Source organism: Somniosus microcephalus, chromosome 9, assembly GCF_052327205.1.
Source record: "Somniosus microcephalus isolate GS21.2 chromosome 9, FLI_Smic_1.0, whole genome shotgun sequence".
In the NCBI taxonomy this organism is placed as follows: Eukaryota; Metazoa; Chordata; class Chondrichthyes; order Squaliformes; family Somniosidae; genus Somniosus; species Somniosus microcephalus.
This window is the reverse complement of record NC_140995.1, coordinates 185,654,484-185,677,094: the sequence shown is the minus strand read 5'-3', so window position 1 is coordinate 185,677,094 and position 22,611 is coordinate 185,654,484. Positions and strand designations below refer to the sequence as shown.

The window sequence follows — 22,611 nt, the reverse complement described above, 5'->3', positions numbered from 1 at the left end:
GAAAGGAAAAGTAAGAAAATATATAAAAAGAACAAGCAGACGAAGAGGACTTTGTAACCCGGTTGTGTTTGGGAATTGTTGCATTGGTCCTTGAGAAGTTAATGAATGAATGGCAGGGTAGGTGTGTGAAATGTACAAACATTATTGACCCATGAAGTATTGAACCAATGGCTCCATCCATCATGATCGGGAACAGTGGCACTGCTTTCATAGGAACATAGGAATTGCTATCCTGCTAGTTGCATGATACAATGATAATGGAGTTGTTGACTATCAATTAGTCTACAACAGACCCAGAAATGACATGAGGAAAACCCCAGTGGTGGAAAGCTTTAAGAACATAAGAACATAAGGCAGCATGGTGGCATAGTGGTTAGCACTGTTGCCTCACAGCGCCAGGGACCCGGGTTCAAATCCGGCCTCGGGTGACTGTCTGTGTGGAGTTTGCACATTCTCCCCGTGTTTGCGTGGGTTTCCTCCGGGTGCTCCGGTTTCCTCCCACAGTCCAAAGATGTGCGGGTTAGGATGATTGGCTATGATAAATTGACCCTTAGTGTTAGGGGGATTAAAATATGTGGGGTTACGGGGATAGGGTGGGATATGTGTTGGTGTAGGGGTTACGGGGATCGGGTGGGATATGTGTCGGTGCAGGCTCGATGGGCCGAAATGGCCTCTATCTGCACTGTGGGGTTTCTGTGTGTGATTCTGTGTGTGAAATAGGAGCAGGAGTAGGCCATATGGCTGTTCAAACCTGCTCCGCCATTCAATAAGATCATGGCTGAACTTTTACATCAATTCCATGTTCCCTTTGGTCCTAAGTCACCTTTTTTTCTCCCAAGCATGCTAAATTTACCATATCATGTCTCAAATTACTCATATACTATATCCCCAAATTATTTTCTGAAATAAACCTATCTATTTCGCATTTCTGAGTGTCGAAAAAGCTTTGCATATGAAAAATTATTGCCTTCTGACACTAACAGGAGTGTGGATGGCAGGACTGGCACAAAATTACTGCCAAGACAGATAAAAAGTTTATAAAACCTATCGGCACAATCAGTACCTGCTGGAGTGAGACTCCACAGCTTCCTTGTTCCCTTTCTGGGCCTCCAAGGTTGAGTGTCATGTCAGGACCATAAATCATGTAATTAACAGAGTTCTTACGATATGAATTAACAGCCCTAAATGGCTGCGGTGAGATTAATTTGCATTAATGGAGTAAAACTAGCGAATTCATGATGTGCAGTTAATTTCAATGGAGAGGCTCATGGCGAGATGTCATTTTACTCAGTTTTGTCAAAGCTACTGGTGGAGCAGCACAAATTGGCCGGCGATTTGTGAAGAATCAGAACTCATAGCTTATTTTTTCTTCACTGCAAATTGCTGGATTTTTAATGAACTAATAATGGCGAGGGCTGTTAATTCGCCATTATTTTTTCAGCAATTTTTGGCCCTCAGTTTCATCTATTTTTTCAGTACAGAAATCAAAAAATGTTCTGCTCTGTGCCACCTTTTGCTGGTTATGGCCCAGTAATTCCTCTCCCAACGCGTGAGTACGGACGGGGTACTCACGCGTGTGCCCGGAGGAATTGCCGGTTTTCAGCATGCACAGCGCATGCAGGGAAAACCGGCATTTCCTCTCCTCTGACCCAAGGGGTTAAGAGGCTGAACACGTGCGACTACACAGGCAGCGCGTGCGACTTGGATTTCCTTTATTTTTAGAGAGTTGCGCATGTGTAAAGGCCTTCGGTTTTTACGCATTGAAAAACTACACGTAAGTACTTAGTTTTACAGGTAAGTGGTCTATTAAAACAATTTATAAAAAAATTTTCCACAGGTTTATTATTTTTAAAGAATTTACAGTAAGGTATGTTTAGTTTTAGCCCCGATTTTTTTATATAATAATTCTTTTCAAATTTTAAAATGATTGTTTAAAATAGTTTTTTTACAGTTATTTGTGGTTTATTTAAGTAGTGCAATGTTTTTTTTAATTTTCTTTCAAGTTTAAGTAGTGTTTTGGGGCCAGGAGTTTTCATGAGTTTGACAGCTCTTACTCTCAAACTCATGAATGAACTTTTGCAACCTCCCATTGGTTGCCCTGTGCTCACGTGATCCCAGCCGGCTCATCGCACTAAGTACGCCGCAAGCGGGCCAGTGAGAGGAAATGCAATGCGGGCCAGGATTAAAATGTCAGCGCGCCGGGTAAGTGCACATCGGGGGCTTGCACATGCGGCAAGCTCCTGATCCTAATTTCAGGACCAATATGCAATTAGTTCTACTTGCATATCCCTAAATGATGCCACACTCAAAAAAAATACGAAAGTGCATAACTCATGACACACAACCTCATTCAGTGCAAACTTCAGTTCACGGTGCTCCAAAATTATGAAATTGAACCCAATGATCTGTACAACAGTGTTGATTTAACCGGAGAGTCTGTTATTCCCCAGTAACATGCAGCAAAATAAAACCCTATTGTATGGAAATTCACACATGGCACAAAGACACTTATGTCCAAATCACACTTATCGCTGCATTTGTTGCGATCCACCATGTTATTGGAAAGAGTGCATCCTGATGAAAACAATGACAACTTACATTTTTTGAGTGCTTTTAAGGTAGAAAAAGAGGCATGAGGAAAATGGTCCTAAAAGGAGACACTGGGAGGGGTGACCAAAAGCTCAGTCAAAGAGATGGGTTTTAAGGAGGGTCTTAAAGGAAGGGAGGGAGCTGGAGAGGTGGAGGAGTTTAGGGAAGGAATTGCACAGAGTGGAACCTAGGTGGCTGACAACCTCTACTGATCGATCGAAGGGAGGGGAATGCACAAGAGGCCAGAGTTCGAAGAAGAGTGTTTGGGGAAAGGGGGTGGGGGGGGTGGGGTTGCAGGGTTGGAGGGGGTTATAGCGGTAGGGAGAGATAAGGCCATGGAGTGATTTAAAGACAAGGATATGAATGATAAATATGAGGCGTTCGGGGACTGAGAACCAACGTAGGTCAGTGAGGTCAATGGAAAGTAAAATCAGCCAATGAGCCGATGCTCAGATTCCCGCCAGATGGGTTAGGTTCAAATTACCCCTCTTATTTCTTTTGTTCTTTCTAATTACTATTTCTCACCTGTTTATGCCTCCTCCAGGCAGAATTCGCAATGCTCACTTAGGCTGCCAAAGTTGTCAGTAACAATAATTACCAGCTAAGAACTATACATATATTCAAGGATTCAGAGATTAAAGCTAAACTATTGCATTAAATCCATTGCATTACTTAACCAAAAATTCTCCAGCTAATGGACTTCATTTAGGAACACTATTTTCCCATAATTCTTAGCCAGACGTTTGTGCCTTGATAACCCAACTGATTAAAAATAAATGGCCATAGAATACTTTAATCTGAGAAACTGAGAAACATGAAACATTAGAAAGGGTTGTCCGGATGTAAATGGGGAAAATGAGTGGGTAATGTCATGGAAAGAATAATTTCACTGCTGGAGTTTGATTCCCCTTTTATCTGATTCAACATTTTTATTGAGTCAAACAAAATAAAAAGAACCTGATGTGCAGAATGGTACATGGCTCACATGCAATTCATAGTTTCAAATCTCCTGCTGTTTCAAGCAGGCCATTCACCCACTAACTTCCCCTTTGTGATTGCAGCATCTGTTGCTTGCTTGTGTTTTTCCCCTTTTTTGCCCTTTGTTGATCTCTGTTTAAATTAAAGTGGTTGTTCATCTTTCAGTCTTCAATTCTGAAGAAGGACCCAGGGCTGGTCTGCTCTCCCCCGGGGCATGTGGGGCTTCTAGAAATTTCTGTTTTTGTTTCAGAGTTCCAGCATTTGCATTTTTTTCACTTTTTAATTGTTAGTTTCAAATACTGGCTTACACCAGTACAAACGTTAAGAAGTTAGTGGAGTATGTTACCGAGCAAATCAGCATCTGTCTTTCATGATGTTTGACAAAGGTGGTCACTTTTTATAAAAATGTAACATGTTATGATTAATTAATTTCTTTGAAATCTTTTAACTTTTTACCATTGCAATTGATAGTTGTGAAGTTTTCAATACATAAAGAACCTAATTTTGTTCTCCCTGGGTGGTAATGCAAGTACTGGCAGTAAGGCTGTATTAAATGTGCTCAAGAAAAATGTGCATTAAGAAAACCAATTCGCCATCTTCCCACACGTAACTGGCAAATGAAGTTCAACACAGATAAATTTGAGGTATTACATTTTAGTAGGAAGAGTAGGGAGGCCACTTATCACTTGGAGGGTGTGAGTCTAGGTGGGGTAGAGGAACAAAGGGATCTCTGGATACAAATACACAAATCACTAAAAGTTGCGATGCAGGTTAGCAAGGCCATAAAAAAAGCAAACCAAGCTCTAGGGTTTATTTCTAGACGGATAGAATTGAAAAGTAGGGAATTTATGCTAAACCTGTATCGAACCTTGGTTAGGCCACACTTAGAGTACTGTGTACAGTTCTGGTCGCCATATTATAAAAAGGATATAGAGGCACTGGAGAGGGTGCAGAGAAGATTTACAAGGATGATACCAGAAATGCGAGGGTATACATATCAGGAAAGGATGAACAGGCTGGGTCTCCTTTCTCTTGAAAAAAGAAGGCTGAGGGGTGACCTAATAGAGATCTTTAAAATTATAAAAGGTTTTGATAGAGTGGATAGAGAGAGAATGTTTCCACTTGTGGGGAAGAGCATAACTAGAGCCCATCAATATAAGATAGTCACCAAGAAATCCAATAGGGAATTCAGAAGAAACTTCTTTACCCAAAGAGTGGTGAGAATGTGGAACTCGCTACCACAGGGAGTGGTTGAAGCGAATATGCATTTAAGGGGAGGCTAGACAAGCATATGATGGAAAAGGGAATAAAGGGTTATGCTGATAGATTTAGATGAGGAAAGACGGGAGGAGACTTGAGTGGAGCATAAGCGCCGTCATGGACTGGTTGGGCCGAATGGCCTGTTTCTGTGCCGTATATCCTATGTAATCCTATGTAATTAAATGTCAGTGGGTTTCATCTTCTTCAGCAGATATTTTTGTCACTATGGATGCTGATTATTTTTGTGAGAATGGGCCACAAAAAGCCAAAGACAGAACTGTTATTTCTGCTTCCTTCTGCATGGTTATACATGATTTCTTCTCCTACTTTAACTCACATTCATTGAGTTCAGAGGGTGGGTAGCTGACTTATTCCCAGATAACTACAGATGCTATGATTGAACCCATCACCAGGAGACATGCAAGAGTAGCAAGTTTTGACTCACCATCTGACCTTTCTTCTCTTCATTTGGAAAAATGCCTTGCCCCTCCCGGAGGGCTCTGTTGAGATTGGAGACATGGCTGGTAGAAATTGCTCATTGTTAGCCTCATTTTACAGACAGGAAACGGGGGTAAAAATGACCAATTTCACCCTGGGCTCCAAGATCGCCTGAAAAACATCCAACGCCCCATTGGCCTCGGATGTTTTTCAGCCGTCTGGTTGCGGCCGCCTAAAATGGGCGTTAAGCCCCATGCCATGCTAATGAGGCGCCAACGCCTGTCTTTGCACCCTGCAGGGAAATTGAACTGCCCTGAACAGAGCAGGAGCCAGGCCTGCTCCGCTTAGATTGTGCAGCCATGGATGTGGTCTAGAAACCGACCACCACCAAGAAAGTAAGTAAAAATGTTCTCATTTTTTAAAAATGTGGATTCAGTAGGAGATAGAGTGCTGTTCCCGGGTCCACAGCTTTCCTGCCAGCTGTTGCTGGCCACCCTCCCACTGTCCTCCTCACCACAGCCCCACCCACCCACCCCCGGCCCCCTCCGTCCCCAACCCCCGCCATCCAGGACTTACCACGGTTTTTATTACTGCCAATAAGATTATATAATTCGTGTCCTTGGAACTACTGTTTGCATTGGGCTGAAAATGCAACCAATAACCACATTTGAATACTGTGAAGTTAATTTTCCAAAACCATTTAACAATTTGCAAATCAAATCAGAGATTTAATTTATTTAGAATTCACGATTCATGTTTTACACTGAACCTGGCATGTGGACGGAAAGTTATAATATTATATTACAGCTTTATCAGGCACTAGCAGCCTTCAGAACGGAGATCACATTTCCATTTATGGGATCATTATAAATGTTAGCTGATGGACATCAGTGATAAACAGCTACTTGCAGTGAGCAATGATGCACGTACTATAGTGCATTATAGGTCAGACACAGTAGCTTATCTTTATCCAGAACCTGCTCTGCCTTTTAGGAAATAAATATGCTCAATGCTTCCAATTAGAAGCCAAAGCAAACATATATTGGTCTTGGACTTTGTCCATGGTGAAATGACAAACAAAGGAGAGAGCCGTATAGTATACACGCCATCAGATATTGTACAGCACAGAGGCTTCTGTGAATTACAAGAACTATAGAACTATTTTTTAATAATAACACTTTCCCCTGTACATTTACATTCACCTTTCCTCCCTCAGGGCCCCTCAAGCATCACACATCATCCGCTTTTTATCGGCAGAGTAAAGCAATCTGAGCCATGGCTCCTCTCGGATTACCATTAGTTTATTTTATCAGGTTGAGGGATTTAAGGGGAAGAAAGTAGACAATTTTGTCTTCTTCTGACCCACCTTCCCTCGAGGGAAAACCTCCGTTTTTCAAATCCAGAAGAAAACCGATGAGGTTTACTCAACCAAGGTAGCTGGATTCAATGAGCAGGTATTCCTGAACCTGTTTACTTCAGATTTCCATGCCCAGCAATTTCTTTTGCCTGTCACCTGAATCATTAATCTGTAGATAAATGAGTTGAGGGGCACATGAGGGCAGTCCTGTCCAGCTCCAGTGGCCATGCTGCTCTCTGTTTGGGTTGAGGGAAGTGCAATTCTCCTCAGAGGCTGAACTTCCATCTTTTTCTTTGCTTTTTCACTATGGGCAGGAATGCTTATAATTGAGGATTTTCACATGGATGGAGTTGTTCATACCTGTGGGATGGTGGCAATATCAGCATGGCTCAGAGTGCAAACATACTGGCATCACTGTATAACTGCATCACATTGCTGTGATACTTTGTCATAAGTTAAAATACATGATAGAAAATTCATATTTTTTGGGGGGTACAAAATTTAGCCAAATGAACAACACTTTCCATGTTTTACCAATCCCAAGATATTTTTTCTCTCTATATGGTAGAATATCTCCAAAGGTTGCACCATTGCTGTTTCATGATTGACCAACCAGCAGATATCTTTAAAACAAAAGCAAAATACTGCGGATGCTGGAAATCTGAAATAACAACAGAAAATGCTGGAAATACTCAGCAGGTCAGGCAGCATCTGTGGGGTCGATAGTTGCCCGTGGCTGTTGTTTCACCCTTTATTGAATATGGGTGTCATATTAGCATGTTTCCAATCTGCTGGTACCTCCTCAGTGTTCAGTGACTCCTTCATAATGATTGACGGAGCCTCACATATCTCCTCCCCAGGCTCTCAGTACTTGGGTAACAATCAGCTAGTCCTGGGTACTTAATTGTTTAGAGCCCTTTTAACCTTTCTAGGTCTTCCATCTCTTTTATATTGAAGTCATTCATTTTACTGATGAAATGGCATCGATCTGAAACGTTAACTCTGTTTCTACTAGGAGTTAAAATAGGAGTGGGACGAGCTGGAGTGCTCTTGCAGAGAGCCAGCATGGGCTCAACGGGCCAAATGGCCTCCTACTGTGCTGTAACGAATCTATGATTCTAGGTGGTCGGCCGGCAGAACCAGAGGGCCTGCCACTTGGGATTGTCAACCCTCCAGGATTGCCCTGGAGTCTCCAGGAATTGAAGATTCGTCTCCAGGACACAGCTGCGAGCAACCCGAGAGAAAAATCGAAGGGGCATTGAACAAAATTGTGTTTTTTTTCATTTTCTTTGAACATTTTCATTTATTAGTTATAAAAATATTATAGATGGGGGAAAAAAGGCTGTTTCAAGTTTAATCCAATTGGCCCCAATTTTAACTGCCCCCACCCAGTGGAAACCGCTTCCGACCCGACGTGTCCCCATATTAACCTACTCTTTGAGCAGCCGAGCAGAACACCTGCAGGAAGGAAGCGGGATCCTGCTTTAAATAAGCAGATCGGGAATGATGATGTCATCATGACCCCAATCTGCAATGTCAACCAGAGGCCTGAGCGGGGGATCAATGTCGGCAAAAGCTGCCGCGAGCTGGATTCTGGGCCAGAAGAAGCCCAGCAGGTAAGTTTAAACAGGAGTGCTCTTCTGGGCCTCGCAAGAAAGCCTTGGCCTCCCTTGAACATGGCTACACACCCCCCTCCCCCTGATTGCAGCTAGATCACCCCCCACGGCACCGATCGCAGCCACAACCCCTCCAAATCGCAGCCCTGAACCCCAGTAACTGTTGGGTACCGTCCCCACATTGACTGGGCTGAGTGTGCCATTGTCGTGTCCGAAGCCGGTGCCTAGTTCGATGCTGGGTGGTCCATCCAGTTTTATTCTTATTATTGTTTTTCGTAGCGGATGTGTACAACTGAGTGGCTTGCTAGGCCATTTCAGAGGGCAGTTAACATTGCTGTGGGTCTGGAGTCACGTATAGGCCAGACCAGGTAAGGATGGCAGATTTCCTTCCCTAAATACTTTAGTGAACCAGATGGGCTTTTACGACAATCGATAGTTTCATGGTCATCATATTAGCTTTTTAATTCCAGATTTATTTAATTGAATTTAAATTCCCCAGCTGATGTGGTGGGATTTGAACTCACATGTCTGGATCATTAGTCCAGGCCTTTGGATTACTAGTCCAGTAACATAACCACCATGTTACTGTCCCCGTGACCCAAACTATTTTTGTGGGGCCCGTAGGAGTTATTAAAATAACTTTTACACTTATCTGTAAGGGCCGCTGCTTTGTGTCTGCCAAGTTTTACTGAGCAGATGTCCACGGCGAACTCTCCACCCAGTGGCACTGAATTTTTAAGGATGCTGAGAAGATATGAAAGGCCATGTCCTCTCTGCTCCAATGACTCTGGTAATCTGCTGAGGCCTCAAACTTCTGATCTGCAAAATGAAGAGGGAGGTGTTAAGCCCAGAGGTTAATTTTAATTTGACCTTTTTTACCAATTGGATTTGTTTTCTCCCTTTTTCTACCAATTTTCTTCCTTTGTTTCTTCTTCTCCTGAAGGGATTGTCTCCTCATAGATCACCACTCACCCTGTGCTACCTCACCTACGTGGCTGTTCTTCAGGTGTGAGCTTAGACAGTGAGGCCCCGATTTTCTGCCAGCTGTCGGGTGGCTTTCCAGGCGGCCGGGGGCCAAAAATCGCCGAAAAAATGGGTCGCGACCACCCCCACCCCCCCGCCTGATTCCCCGCCCCGTCTGATTTTCGGACCGCCGTTTCTCTGCGACCCGATTCAGTCCCGCCTGCCGCTGGCGGGACTGGCCATCGGAACAGTAATGAACAATTATCACCATGTTTAAGCCGATTTTAGGGTGCCCTTGCGATTTTATGGGGTTCCCCATGCTAAACACGCCTGCGGGGAACCCCGCTGATGAGACCTGGCGTGAAGCTTGCCGGCTTGCTTGCTGTCAGCTGCAGCTCATTCGGGAAAGCTGCGATTTAAAGGGACAGCATTTGTATGTTGAAGGACCTTGTTGTTGCAGGTTTGGGGCTACTTCTTCAAGGCTTAGGCAGAGCTGTGGAAGGTTGGAGCCTCACACACTTCTCCAATGTGATCTCCTGGGAAGCCCCTCTCACCACCCTCACTCAGCGCTTCCTCAGCGGAAGCATCTACCAGAAGCATGGGATGCCTTTTCTTCCTTCCCTTCTTGCCATTAGAGGATCTCCAGCAGCAGAGGCGGCAGCAGCAGAACCAGGAACAGCATGATGAGCACCAGGAGCACCAGGCTGCTGCTCACTCACCTGAAGCTGCACAGACCAGAAGGGGCCAGCGCTTGGAAGTGGCTTGAGAGCACCTTGCTGCACTTTAGGGGGCCATGGGGGTCCGTATCTGCACTGGCAGTCCTACTCAGAAGGACTTCCATGAAGGTCTGGTTTCTCTGTTCAATAGATGGCCAATGCTCCTCAAGAGATGTCATTCTCTTATGAGCACTCACCATGTTTTCCGTACCCTGGCAAGTTATCTCCTCCATGGAGGTTGCCAACCTTTCCATGGTGATGCGTTCCTGCGCCAATGACTCCACAGAGGCTCTGCTCATGGTCGCTATGGACTGTTCCATTCGCTCCGCACTCGCAGTGACCCTGGAGACAAAACCTGCCAGAGACTCCTGCATCTGTGCATGGAGATCCATCACCTCTTCTCTTGCGGATGGACCCAGAGGCAGAGGGTCGACATGCAGCGCAGCTGAGCTGAGCTGGCAGAGTCCTGCGCCCTCCGACGAGGACTCTCCACTGCTGTCCCTGTCTCCAGAATCTGCTGATGCTCACTTGTGAGCTGTGATACACCAGGTGACAACACTACTCTATGCCCCGAAGGTCCCCCCGAAGTGTGAGTGTCTGCGCTGGTGCTGGGTGCACTTACTTCTGCTGACGCTGCGCCCTCAGAGGTCGGAGCTTCCTCTGAGGAGTCTGGCTGCACAGCCTCTTCCTCCTCCGCAGTGGGGACGGGGGCTCTGGATGGTCCTGTGGGGTGTAGAGGAAGGAGTTAGAGATGTGATGCCAAGGTGACATGCACATTCGAGTTGACATCTGCTGACACCTGCATCCATGCAGCCTTGGTCTCAGTGGGAGGCCTCTTCCTGCCTGACCTAGGGAAGAGGACGTCCCTGTGGGCCCTAACCCCATCCAATAATGCCTGCAGTGAAGCTTCGTTGAATTTGGAGGCAGTTCGGGGTCTGGCACTGGCCACAGCTGCTGCAGGCTCCTCTGCCATCCTGTATGGTTCGTTTGGAAGCCAACAGAGGAAGCAATGCTTGCTGTGGACCTTGAAAGCACCACGAATGATGACATCATACTGTGGGGCTTCCTGACTGGAAATGGACAATTAGCAAGGCTGTCTACATGCTGGAAATTAATTGGCCACTTGAGGGAAAATTGCGTGGAGCTGGCTGACACATTTTTTTGTGTGTCAGAACCCCACATTCAGGGGAATCCGACCATTTCCCACACAAGCCACAAAATCGGGCCCCGAGTGTTTGCAGGCTATTCAACCACAGGAGCCATCATAGTTCAGCCTGATCTGATTTCACCCAACATCAACACACAAGCAGTTACAGCAAAGGTGCCCTGGATAGAGATCAGGAGCAGGAACCCTGTCTAATCTTCACCACCCTAATCCGGCGGAGGCGGGCGTCAGTATGCTACTGGCACCCCGGGTGAGATCAGCTAACTGGGAATGGAACATGGTAATGTCTGGTCTGTGAGGCTCAGTTACATGTTTGCTTTATAAACTGAGCCACAGGGGCATGTACTGCTCTTTTTAAATCCTGATAATCTTGTTTCAATAGGCAGCCGACTTGCTTCCCACATCACTTTATAAATACTTTTACAAGGTATATGAGGGAAACCTTGCTGTCTGACCCTGTGATTTTCCCTCGCTTTGGGGAAGCTCTTGGCCTCCACTCTGCACCTGCCCCCAGCAGGTATACCTGAGACTGGATACTTTCCATTCAGGGGCATTGTGCATGTGAAGCCACGTTACACAACTCCATGGTACAGTGTGTCAGAGCACTTCCACTACTGACTGCCACGGTTTCAGCCACACATTAGTTTAAATCTTAACTTTCAAATATTGGCACCTAGGTATTTGAAGCACTTCCAAAGGAAGTGGAACTGACAGCTAAACATGTTGTGTTCTCAACTTGGCTGTTTTCAAGGACAGGCTGAATTTGACATGACTCCCATGATTGTAAAACAATTACATCACCTTAGTTGGCAACATGAGGAGGTCATTGGTACCGAGGTACGGATGACTCCTTCACAGCAGTAAATGTGGTGACCAACAATATATCCTCTATTAATCGTGCAGAGATAAAGCCTTCACCAGTCCTGCCATTCAGAGAAATCAGGTAACCAATCAACATAAAAAAGCCATTTGAATGAATCAGCCACGCCTGGCTTGTCTTTAAATGGTAGTCGAGGGCAGTTGAAGTTCAAGGTACTTTTACAGAGGGGTTATGCTGAGCCTATAAAGGCAGAGTTCAGTGACTGTGAAAGCAGATAAGGTACAGAAGGATTGCAGGCAGTTAAACATGGCTTGCGTATCCCAATCAGTGAGTTTTGATAAATGTCACTGCGGACAGGGATCACACAGCAGCATACTCTACAGCATTCTCAACAAAGATCATCCCAGAGAATCAAGCTGGTGTCACTATCGACATCACCATCACCCTTCAGCTCTTGGGTGCTCCTGTGAGTTTAGAAGAAAAGTTGTTCTCAAAACGCCAGAACTCACTTGCAGACTGGCCTCAGAAGTACTGCTAAAGACATTGAATTTCATTAAAAACTTGCCCTCCTTTTGCCAGCTGCCTGAAGGGGATCAGGTCCTGCTGGTGCAGAATTGCTGGGCTCCACTCTTCATCTTGGGCTTAGCTCAGGAAAGAGTAGACTTTGAGTTGGCTGAAGCTGTGGCACCCAGTTTGCTGAGGAAGATTCTCTTGAATCAGAAAGCGATGGATGGACAGAACCAGGAGACAGTCTTGAATGCCCCATCTCTGGCAGAAGTTCAAAGAGTGAAGATATTTCTTATGAAGCTCTGGAGCATGGATATCAGCACCAAAGAATATGCATATCTCAAAGGCATCACCCTTTTCAATCCAGGTGAGAAAGAAATCAAATTTCAGTCACTATGAGGAATTGTTTGTTTTTTAATTATTACTCACAAAATAGATGTCTTTTTTTTTAAGTTTATGTAATTCTCCCTCATGTTGTGCCTTGTCTGGTTAAACCCTCTGCACTAAAGAAATTCTCTCCAGTTGGAGAGAGTTGTATCAGATCTGATGGTCTTCTGCTGTGCTATAGATAATATTCCTGGTTAAGTCACTAAGAGTGTTGTAGAGGTCCAGGTCCGTCACCTCACAACTACTTACCATCCTTCTGCATGCTGCTAAGCCTCACGAGCCAGCAAGATTGGCAACTTGTGTGGGGCAGCCCATGTGGTGTAATGGAAAGAAACGTCACTCAGGCTTGCACTGCACGCCTTTCAGAGTGACATTGGTGGAAGCCTGAGGGGAGAGAAAAGGGCTTAACAGCATCAGAGGCTGAGATTTAAGCTCAAGAAAACCTTAAGGAAGAACAATAAAAGGATACAGGGAAAGAGCAGGGAAACGGAATGACGGTAGATAGCTTCAGTTGAAGAATTAGTACCAGCATTGGTATAGTGGGCTGAATGGCCTCTTGCTATGCTGTCATTTCAATGATTCTCTGAATCAACAAGGCAAACAAAATTCTGACATATAGCCAAAACAATCAAAGTCAGAGGAAGTCATGCAGAAACTATGCAGTGCTTTCATCAGACCACACCTTGACTTCCAGGTCCAGGTCTTACCAACAAGACACATGGGAAACATTCAAGCCCTGGCGGTGGTTCAGAAAAGTACCTTAAGCCTAATCCCTAGCATCAGGGGACTGAGTTATAAGGAAATATTGGAGAAACCTGGGCTTCTCAGCTTTGAAAGGAGGTGGCTGTGAGGTATATTAAAAAGGAAATGGCATAAAAAAGGTAAATCTGGAACACTATTTCAAACTAAGCCATAACTGCTGGACAAGGGTGAGACAAGTTGAAACTAGAGAAAGGCAAATTTAGGACTAATTTTAAAAAATTCATTCACGGGATGTAGGCGTCGTGGCAAGGCCAGCATTTATTGCCCATCTTTAATTGCCCCTGAGAAGGTGGTGGTGAGCCACCTTCTGGAATTGTTGCAGTCCGTGTGGTGAATGTACTCCCACAGTGCTGTTAGGGAGGGAGTTCCAGAATTTTGACCCAGCGACGATGAAGGAACGGCGATATACTTTCAAGTCAGGATGGTGTGTGACTTGGAGGGGAACTTGGAGGTGGTGGTGTTCCCATGCACCTGCTGCCCTTGTCCTTCTAGGTGGTAGAGGTCGCGGGTTTGGGAGGTGCTGTCGAAGGAGCCTTGGCGAGTTTCTGCAGTAAGGATGCTTTTCTGCACACAAACAGCGATCAATACATGGAATGCACTTCTGGGTAGCGTAGTAGAGGCAAAAACACTAGAATCATTTAAGAACGAGTTTGATGCTGTGATGAGGGAACCATAGTTTTCTTTGCAGGGATGAGCCAGGATGGGCTGTATGCCCTTCCTCATCTTTATATATTTTGTGATCTCGTGATCTTGCACATTAATCTACTGATTAGTGCTTTAAAAAGAGAACAGACATATTTAAAACTTTGCATGGGAGACCTAAAAGGAGAGCATTAAAAGTACTCATTTTAATAGTAATGCTCTTTGAAAACTCTGGCTGTATCTATTGTAGGAAATCAGTGATATTTAGAAGGACTTGACATGAGGGAATGATACAGCTGTTCATATCATTAGTGATTTAAATGCTACCTATTGTAGACTGTGTACAATAGATTGTACCTATTTGTCATTGTATATATGTACCATTGTGGATGCATTGGTAATAATTTTCCAAAACTCCCTGGACTCGGCAAAGGTCCTGGCAGACTGGAAAACTGCTAATGTAACACCCTTATTTAAAAAGGGCAGTAGACAGAAGGCTGGAAACTAACATCTGTGGTAGGTAAAATTTTGGAGTCCATTATTAAGGAGACAGTAACAGGACATTTGGATAATCATAATTTAATAGGACAAAGTCAGCATGGTTTTATGAAGGGGAAGTCATGTTTGACAAATTTGCTGGAGTTCTTTGAGGAAGTAACGTATAGGGTGGATAAAGGGGAACCAGTGGACGTAGTGTATTTAGACTTCCAAAAGACATTTGACAAGGTGCCACACAAAAGATTATTGCTTAAGATAAAAAATCACAGGATTGGGGGTAATATTCTGGCATGGATAGAGGATTGGCTATCTAACAGAAGGCAGAGAGTTGGGATAAATGGTTCATTCTCAGACTGGCAATCAGTAACTAGTGGTGTTCCGCAGGGGTCAGTGCTGGGTCCCCAACTCTTTACAATCTATATTAACGATTTGGAGGAGGGGACCGAGTGTAACATATCAAAGTTTGCAGATGGTACTAAGATGGGAGGGAAAGTAGTGAGTGAGGAGGACATAAAAAACCTGCAAGGGGACATAGACAGGCTAAGTAAGTGGGCAGAGATTTGGCAGATGGAATACAATACTGGAAAGTGTGAGGTTATGCACTTTGGCAGGAAAAATCGTAGAGCAAGTTATTATCTTAATGGCAAGAAACTGGAAAGTACTGAAGTACAAAGGGATCTGGGGGTCCTGGTGCACGAAACTCAAAAGGTTAGTATGCAGGTGCAGCAAGTGATTAAGAAGGCCAATGGAATGTTGGCTTTCATTGCTAGGGGGATAGAATATAAAAATAGGGAGGTATTGCTTCAGTTGTACAAGGTGTTGGTGAGACCGCACCTGGAATACTGCGTACAGTTTTGGTGTCCATACTTAAGAAAGGACATACTTGCTCTCGAGTCAGTACAAAGAAGGTTCACTCGGTTAATCCCGGGGATGAGGGGATGGACATATGAGGAGAGGTTGAGTAGATTGGGACTCTACTCATTGGAGTTCAGAAGAATGAGAGGCGATCTTATTGAAACATATAAGATTGTGAAGGGGTTGGATCGGGTGGATGCGGGGAAGATGTTCCCGATGATGGGTGAAACTAGAACTAGGGGGCATAGTCTTAGAATAAGGGGCTGCTCTTTCAAAACTGAGATGAGGAGGAACTACTTCACTCAGAGGGTGATAGGTCCATGGAATATGCTGCCCCAAAAAGCTGTAGAAGCTACATCATTACATAAATTTAAAACAGAAATAGACAGTTTCCTAGAAGTAAAGGGAATTAAGGGTTACGGGGAGCGGGCAGGAATTTGGACATGAGTCTAGGTTCGGATCAGACATGGCCCTGTGGGTAGCGGAGCGGGCCCAGGGGCCGTGTAGCCTGATCCTGCTCCTATTTCGTGTGTCTAATTCTGTTAGATTCAGGAGATGGTTCTGTGATAGTGGATTGGCGGATAGGATCAGATCAGCCATGATCTTATTGAATGGCGGAGCAGGCTCGAGGGGCCGATTGGCCTATTCCTGCTCCTATTTCTTATGTTCTTATTTAAATCTTTGTTGGTCAAGTATACTTTCTATTGGGTGTTAAATTTGAAAAGAACACATAGCAAACTTTGCTATCTTCCTGTTTCCTCACTGATATATAATCAATGTGTTGAGTTTATCTTTTGAAAGTTAGCCCATAATAGAAACTGATGAATGGATGGAAACATTCAGTTCAAACTTTTGCATGATAAACAATTCCAATTGCTTTTCTGCTCTGACCTTTGATGACTTAATTTAAAACACATATAGATGTTTTACAGTAATCCGTTATCAATCTGATAATATTAAAGATTGAATAAATTGCTGCATATTCATGGCACACCAATGTGCAGTTCCATAGCAGTGAGGGACAGAGGTTTGGCTCACTGAGTTCCTGATCTCAGCTTTTCTACTAATGAGAGGGGAGCTTATGCCTTTCTATGAAGTGGGTTAAGGAAATTCAGAAGCAACAGGCATCTCCATAATGAAAACCATGTTGCAGACAGCTCAGAGTGGCATTGATGGAGGCCTGGAAGGGAGGGGTGGAAGGGGAAAGATTTAATAATTCAGAAGTAGCATTTTTATTAATAAAACTTAAAATGAATAATCTAAGACCGCAGCATTGTAAGTTACAACACAATCACATTATGCAACAAAGAGGTGTGATACAAGTTTGATCTCCTTCTGCTGACAGCGAGAAAAGAAAAATTGTTTTGGTCTCCACCGTACACGTGCTGATTCCAAGAGTGGCATTGATGGTGGAGACCCTTTTAGATGCCGGAGGTGTGTGGTTCACGGAGGAGTAGTAAGGGGGAAAAAATCAGAAAGAAGAAGGAATTTGTGCCCTCATACATAGCTTCAAATAAATGAAACATTTAATATCCTCTGATACTTGCAGAAGTGCTACGTGCTTTGTAGAACAAGAACGATTATAATTCAGACGAGGGCTACGGAAAGTTTTCACCAATAAAATAAGGATTGATATGTTAGGTGATGCTCTGTACATTCATTTGCCATTTTATGGGTGGAGATTCCTTTACGTGTTTTTTTTAATGAATTAGTTAATGCATTAAGGTGAAATTTCACTGCTCACTGTTGGAACAAAATCTATTTATTTTACATGGGCTGACCCAGACATGTTAATCAATTCATTAAAAATGGCCACAAATACATCCATTGTATCAAAAAACATCAGTCGATCAGGACATAGGGTTAGCTAGGAACACCCAGACACTGGTTTTTAACATTTTTTTATGTTAATACCTCAGTTTTACAATCCAGCGAAGGGGTGTGCAGAAAGATACCAGAACCTGATCCAACTAGAAGTAATATTTTCCCCATGTTGCTGTATTTTTTCTCTTCACTAAACTCTACTCCATCTTATGCATTATTCCCATAATGGGAGAATCTAGAACTAGGGGTCACTGTTTAAAAATAAGGGGTCACCCATTTAAGACAGAGATGAGGAGAAATTTTTTCTCACAAAGGGTCGTGAGTCTTTGGAACTTTGGCGGTGGAAGCAGAGTCTTTGAATATTTTTAAAGCAGAGGGAGGTAGATTCTTGATAAGCAAGGGGGTGAAAGGTTATTGGGGGTAGGCGGGAATGTGGAGTAATCAGATCAGCCGTGATCTTATTGAATGGTGGAGCAGGCTCGAGGGGCCGAGTGGCCTACTCCTGCTCCTAATTCGTATGTTCGTAATGAAAAGGTGGACAGTCAGACAATTCAGTGCCAAGCTCTGCCAATGCTCCAGCTAGGAGGAAATGCATGAGAGTAGCTTGAGGTGTCTGAATCTTCAATTTTCTCACTTGTTGCTTGTGGTGAAGTGTCTAGTCTCTGTTTGGTACCTCCTCCTGACGACACAGCTGAGATTGGGTGCTTGCTGCGAGGGGAAACATGGGAACATGTTCCTACTTTGTTTGTCCAGTTTTCAGTCACATCTTTTATAAATCATTACTTTGACATTTCTAGTAAGAAATATTTGATGGCAAAAACATATTTCATATCCAAGTTTAATATTGGACTAAAACTAAATAAAATTTAAACCAGCATAATTCACATGAAGCAAAGAAAAAATGCAGGTTTGTGTTGATGTCTGCGCATATGATGATTTCCCAAACTCAGCCAGGTAATCAGCAATTAAATTGAAGAGAGATAAAGGAAGAGAAAAGAGATTTTAAGTTTATAATAATGTCTTTCAGAACTTAACGCCGAGTATCTGTGAATGTATGCAATTTCCTCCCTTTTAAATGAGCATAACCCTTCGCTATCCTGTATTACAGATGTTCCTAGTTTAAGGACGCCTCAGTACATCCTGGGCCTGCAGCAAGAAGCCCAGCACACCCTGAACGAATTCATCAGCATGATGCACAATGGAGATCAAGCGAGGTTTGCTCGAATACTACTGACTCTCTCCACTCTCAGAATGGTCAGCACCACGTCTGTCACAGAACTTTTTTTCAGACCAGTCCTGGGCAAAGTGAATATGAACGAGTTACTCTTAGAGATGCTCTGTGCAAAACTAAATTAAATTGCAAGAATGCTATCCTCTACACTTGAATCTTCTCAATGCTTTGTGACTTGTGAATATACTTTATAGTTATGTATGTAACAAACCTGTAGCAGCTATTTGTGCAATATGTACAGTAACTATCATTTGTTGTATGTACATAGAGACATGTTATTAACAAGTGCTTATTTATGCTTTTGTTTTGTTTAATAAAATTGGAGCTGTGGATTAGTCTACATTCCATACCATTTCTTTTCCCATGTTGTTTTTCTTAAAACACCTGTAATGAATAAGCATATCAACAAATAAATGTGGGAAAGGAGCTACAGGCATGGTCAAAATAAGTTAAAAATAACCGGCAGCCGTGAGTTGAAATTCTCCTCCAGTGAGTGAACATACGGAGCAACTGTTATAATCAGATTTACTAAGTTCAATCAGTACAACGTATCTTTACTCAATGATATAAAATAAAGAATATGCCATGCTTCCTTGCCTCAGTGGGTCATCTTATTTGACTTAAACAATAGGGGGGAAAAATTCGACGGCGCCCCCTTTGGGGCGCTAACATTGCCGGGGTGCTAATTTTAGCACCCGAAAAAGTTAGTGCCCCTGCGCCATAAATTCAGTGGTAGCACCCCAAGCAGGAGGCGGGGCACTACTGGAAGCGTACCCCCTCCTTCTTGGGGTACTACCAGTGAATTTCGCGGCGCTACGTGCAACAGCATCACGCACGTCGGCACGTAGCGCCGCGTCATTGCAGGCCTCCCTCCCCTGATTAAAGGGGAGGGGCCTAGCACTGCACGCACCATGACCCTGCTGGACCACCGGGGAGCGGGGTGCCGTGAAAACAGCCCAGCACTCAAGAGGAGTGCCGGGCTGAGCGATCACAGCTGGCACCCCGAAGAAAAAAGGGGAAGGAGGCAGGTACTGGCAGTCTGTCCAAAAAAAATGGCCGCCCGACACCTGCCCTTTAAGTAGCGCCACGTGGCTGCAAAAATGCCACCCTGACCCTGTCAGCCATATCGTCCGACGATGGGTCAGGGTGCGCAACCCAAGGTTGCAGCTGGGGCGCAAGCGGGGCACTGCGCACGCTGATGATGTCATTGCCGGCGGCGCAGCGTTGTGTGGTGCTACCAGCTACCGCCGCCGCTAACCTCCCGCTGAAATTTGTCCCCTGGCACGCTAACGGGAAGCACAAAGCAACCCAATTTTCCCCCCATGGTCTTCTAAATGTTCCTCCAGCTTTTCTGACTTTATGAGCCATCCTCAAGCTTTCACAGCTCTATGTTTAGAAACTTGACTGCCCAACAGCTTCGTTTCAAAAAGCCTGGCCGCGATTTCCCCTACATCGGTGGGTCTGGCGCGGCCAGGGTCGGTGGCGGGTCCCAACCTCGCTGCTGGCTCCAGCCCGCTGTCCAAAGTGATTTTACATTGATTGGGCTTGTTAAGCTCGCCTAGCTTGTTTCCCAGCCAATTAGAGGAAGCGGGTTTGATGATGTCATTTATGACGCGTCATCAGCCGGTTTCCTTAAAGGGACCATGCGCAAATTGATTTTGACAGTTGTGCTGTCAGTGTTCTACAGCATTGAGGTGCTGCAAACACTGACGAGCACTGCACAGAGATTCACGGCTGCACCCAGGCTCTCCCATGACTCCTTCCATATGCTTATGGAGGGAGTCACAGCATGCAAGGAGGACCTCTTCCCTTCCCATGGGCAGAAGAGACCTCCCCAGGAGACCAACGCAACCTGGTTGCACATTGCACAGGAGGACACAAGCAGGGATGTCATTAGGAGGACCAGGCTACAGTGGCGCAAACCTTTCAATGATCTCAGTAGATCACAAAACGTTAGTACAAAGCCACACTCAACCTCATCCTGCTGTGCCACTCATCACATCGCCATCACTCTGCCTTCCCTACCCTACTCCTGCACATCCATACTCACACCAACTTACCTTGCACCTCCCCATCTCACTAGCCACCCCTCACATTCACCCTCATCCTAGTCCAATCATATGAAGTAACAACACACAAGGGTAGGCACTTGGGTTTTTTAGCCAATGTTCATGTGAAGTTTCTGTTAATGCGCTGTCAAACATTGAAATCTTTATTTTAAACACTTTGGGGGAAAAATTCAGTTGCTTGCGCCTCCCGTTAGCGCCTTAAGAGGGCGCTAATGGGGCGCAAAGCAACTAGCGCCAGGGCACGGCGATACTTGCGCCGCTCGCGAAATTAACCAGACATTTTGCGGTGGCGTTAAACACTACCACCATGATCTCCTGTGCCGGCAGATTGTGACGTCAGTCGAGTGTGCAACTCCCTGGTAGCGCCCCGGACTGGATATTGAGTGGCGCCCCCTGCCTTACCGCCTGCCGCTAGCAACAACAGGTTGAGGGGAGCGCTATTTAAAGGTGACCGCTTCCTGCCTTTTTTTGTTGGTGACATTTTTGCACCACACATTCTGAGAGAGAGAGAGAGTCTTCTGGAGAGATTCAACGCTGTGTGAAGGGGTTTTGGGTACTGAGCAGCACTTTGCAGGTTCATTTTGATTTGCCCTTCCTTGCTTCGCCAGCGCTCTGAGGTAGCGCCTCGCTGCTCGGCCTTTACGCCTTAAGACAGGTGTGAAGCGCTTGATTTAGCGCTCCAATCACCTCCAGGGGCGATAAAAGCCAAGTTTGCCGTCGGAGGCGATAATTAGCGCCAGGCGCTAAACTTTGTGTACGGCCGATAATGGCGCCCCAAACGGGGCGATACTGAATTTTTCCCCCTTTGCCTTCTTGGACAGATTTGTGTGCACCTTTGGAAGTGGCTTAATGAGTAGCAGTGAATGGTGTGACATAACGGTACCCCCCACAATGGTGATGAGTGTGAAAGGAATTGCTTGGACATTGTAGGGATGCTTCATTGTGTTGGTGTGGAGTGGTGCCAACCTGGAGCATCATGTAGCAGCCAGGGTGTGCAGCGTCAAGTGAAGTAAATCTGGCTATGATGAGGCCACCCCTGGCGTCCCGGGCAGCAATGTGGTCGGGGGCTGATGCCCTGTGTCCTGTGCAGCATCAGTTGATTGCGGAGGTTGTTGTTGTTGTTGGTGATGCTGGTGTGCCTGGTGCTGCTGGTGTTGGGGCTTATCGTGGTGGGATTCTGAGGACCAAGGTGAGATAGTTTCAAGGGCACCGATGCTGATGGAATAGATGGCAGGTGAGGTTGAGATGGCAGAAGAGATCTGTCAATGGTGGGAGAGGTTGTTCCAATGAGGTGACACTGGATACAGAGTTTGCTCCAAACACTTGCAAGCTGCATACAGCTCAATCTGTCTTCCAACTGCAGTAAGCAACAGCTTCTGAGCTTGGAAAGTGAACAGTTATGAAATGGGAGCATTTATAGACCATTTGCAGCTGTCAAGTTAAGAAATAATCCCATGCTGACACAACACCCGACCTCCTTACCTGACGTGATCCCCGAGCAGCGGGGAAGCTGTGGGCAAAATCTTAAAAGCTAAAGGTGAGCTTAAAATAGCTTTTAAGTGCCTGCTAATAAGCTCTTAATAATCTAAATTGCCTCCCCCCGCTGCTTGGTGTCAGGTCTGTTCAGCGATGACAGACCCGACATCTGGGAAACTAGCGTGGTGGTGGGTTGACAGCGGGTTCCCCACCTGCTGTCAAAAAAATTTTGCCTTCCCGACCCGCCACCAAAAGAAACCGCTGACCACCCGAAAAATTCCCCCCACCCCGTCTCTATTTATCTCCCTCTTTTGTATAAATGCTGAGAATACGATGGTAATTGCATCTTACACACAGCATATTTTTCTCAAGGATAGATTGCTTTCTGCGCACTTGCGTGCACAAAGGGATGTCTGACAGGTGGACTACGTCACCCAGTGGCCATTTCTTGTACTGTC

The 22,611-nt window shown here is 45.0% G+C and overlaps 1 protein-coding gene across 1 annotated transcript; it reads left to right on the top strand.

Moving 5' to 3' along the window:
• Window positions 1-12,108: 12,108 nt before the first annotated feature.
• Window positions 12,109-18,964, top strand: LOC147112905 (nuclear receptor subfamily 0 group B member 2-like). The gene is made up of 2 exons (XM_085996249.1): window positions 12,109-12,776; window positions 18,486-18,964. Exons 1-2 carry the CDS (start codon window positions 12,209-12,211, stop codon window positions 18,731-18,733), a joined length of 816 nt encoding a protein of 271 aa, XP_085852375.1. The 5' UTR covers window positions 12,109-12,208; the 3' UTR covers window positions 18,734-18,964.
• The last annotated feature ends 3,647 nt before the right edge of the window (window positions 18,965-22,611 follow it).

Coding starts and splice junctions, on each gene's coding strand:
- LOC147112905 (XM_085996249.1), top strand. CDS start 12,209: ATGGCTTGCGTATCCCAATCAGTGAGTTTTGATAAATGTCACTGCGGA. Junction 12,777..18,485: donor CATCACCCTTTTCAATCCAG/GTGAGAAAGAAA, acceptor CCTGTATTACAG/ATGTTCCTAGTTTAAGGACG.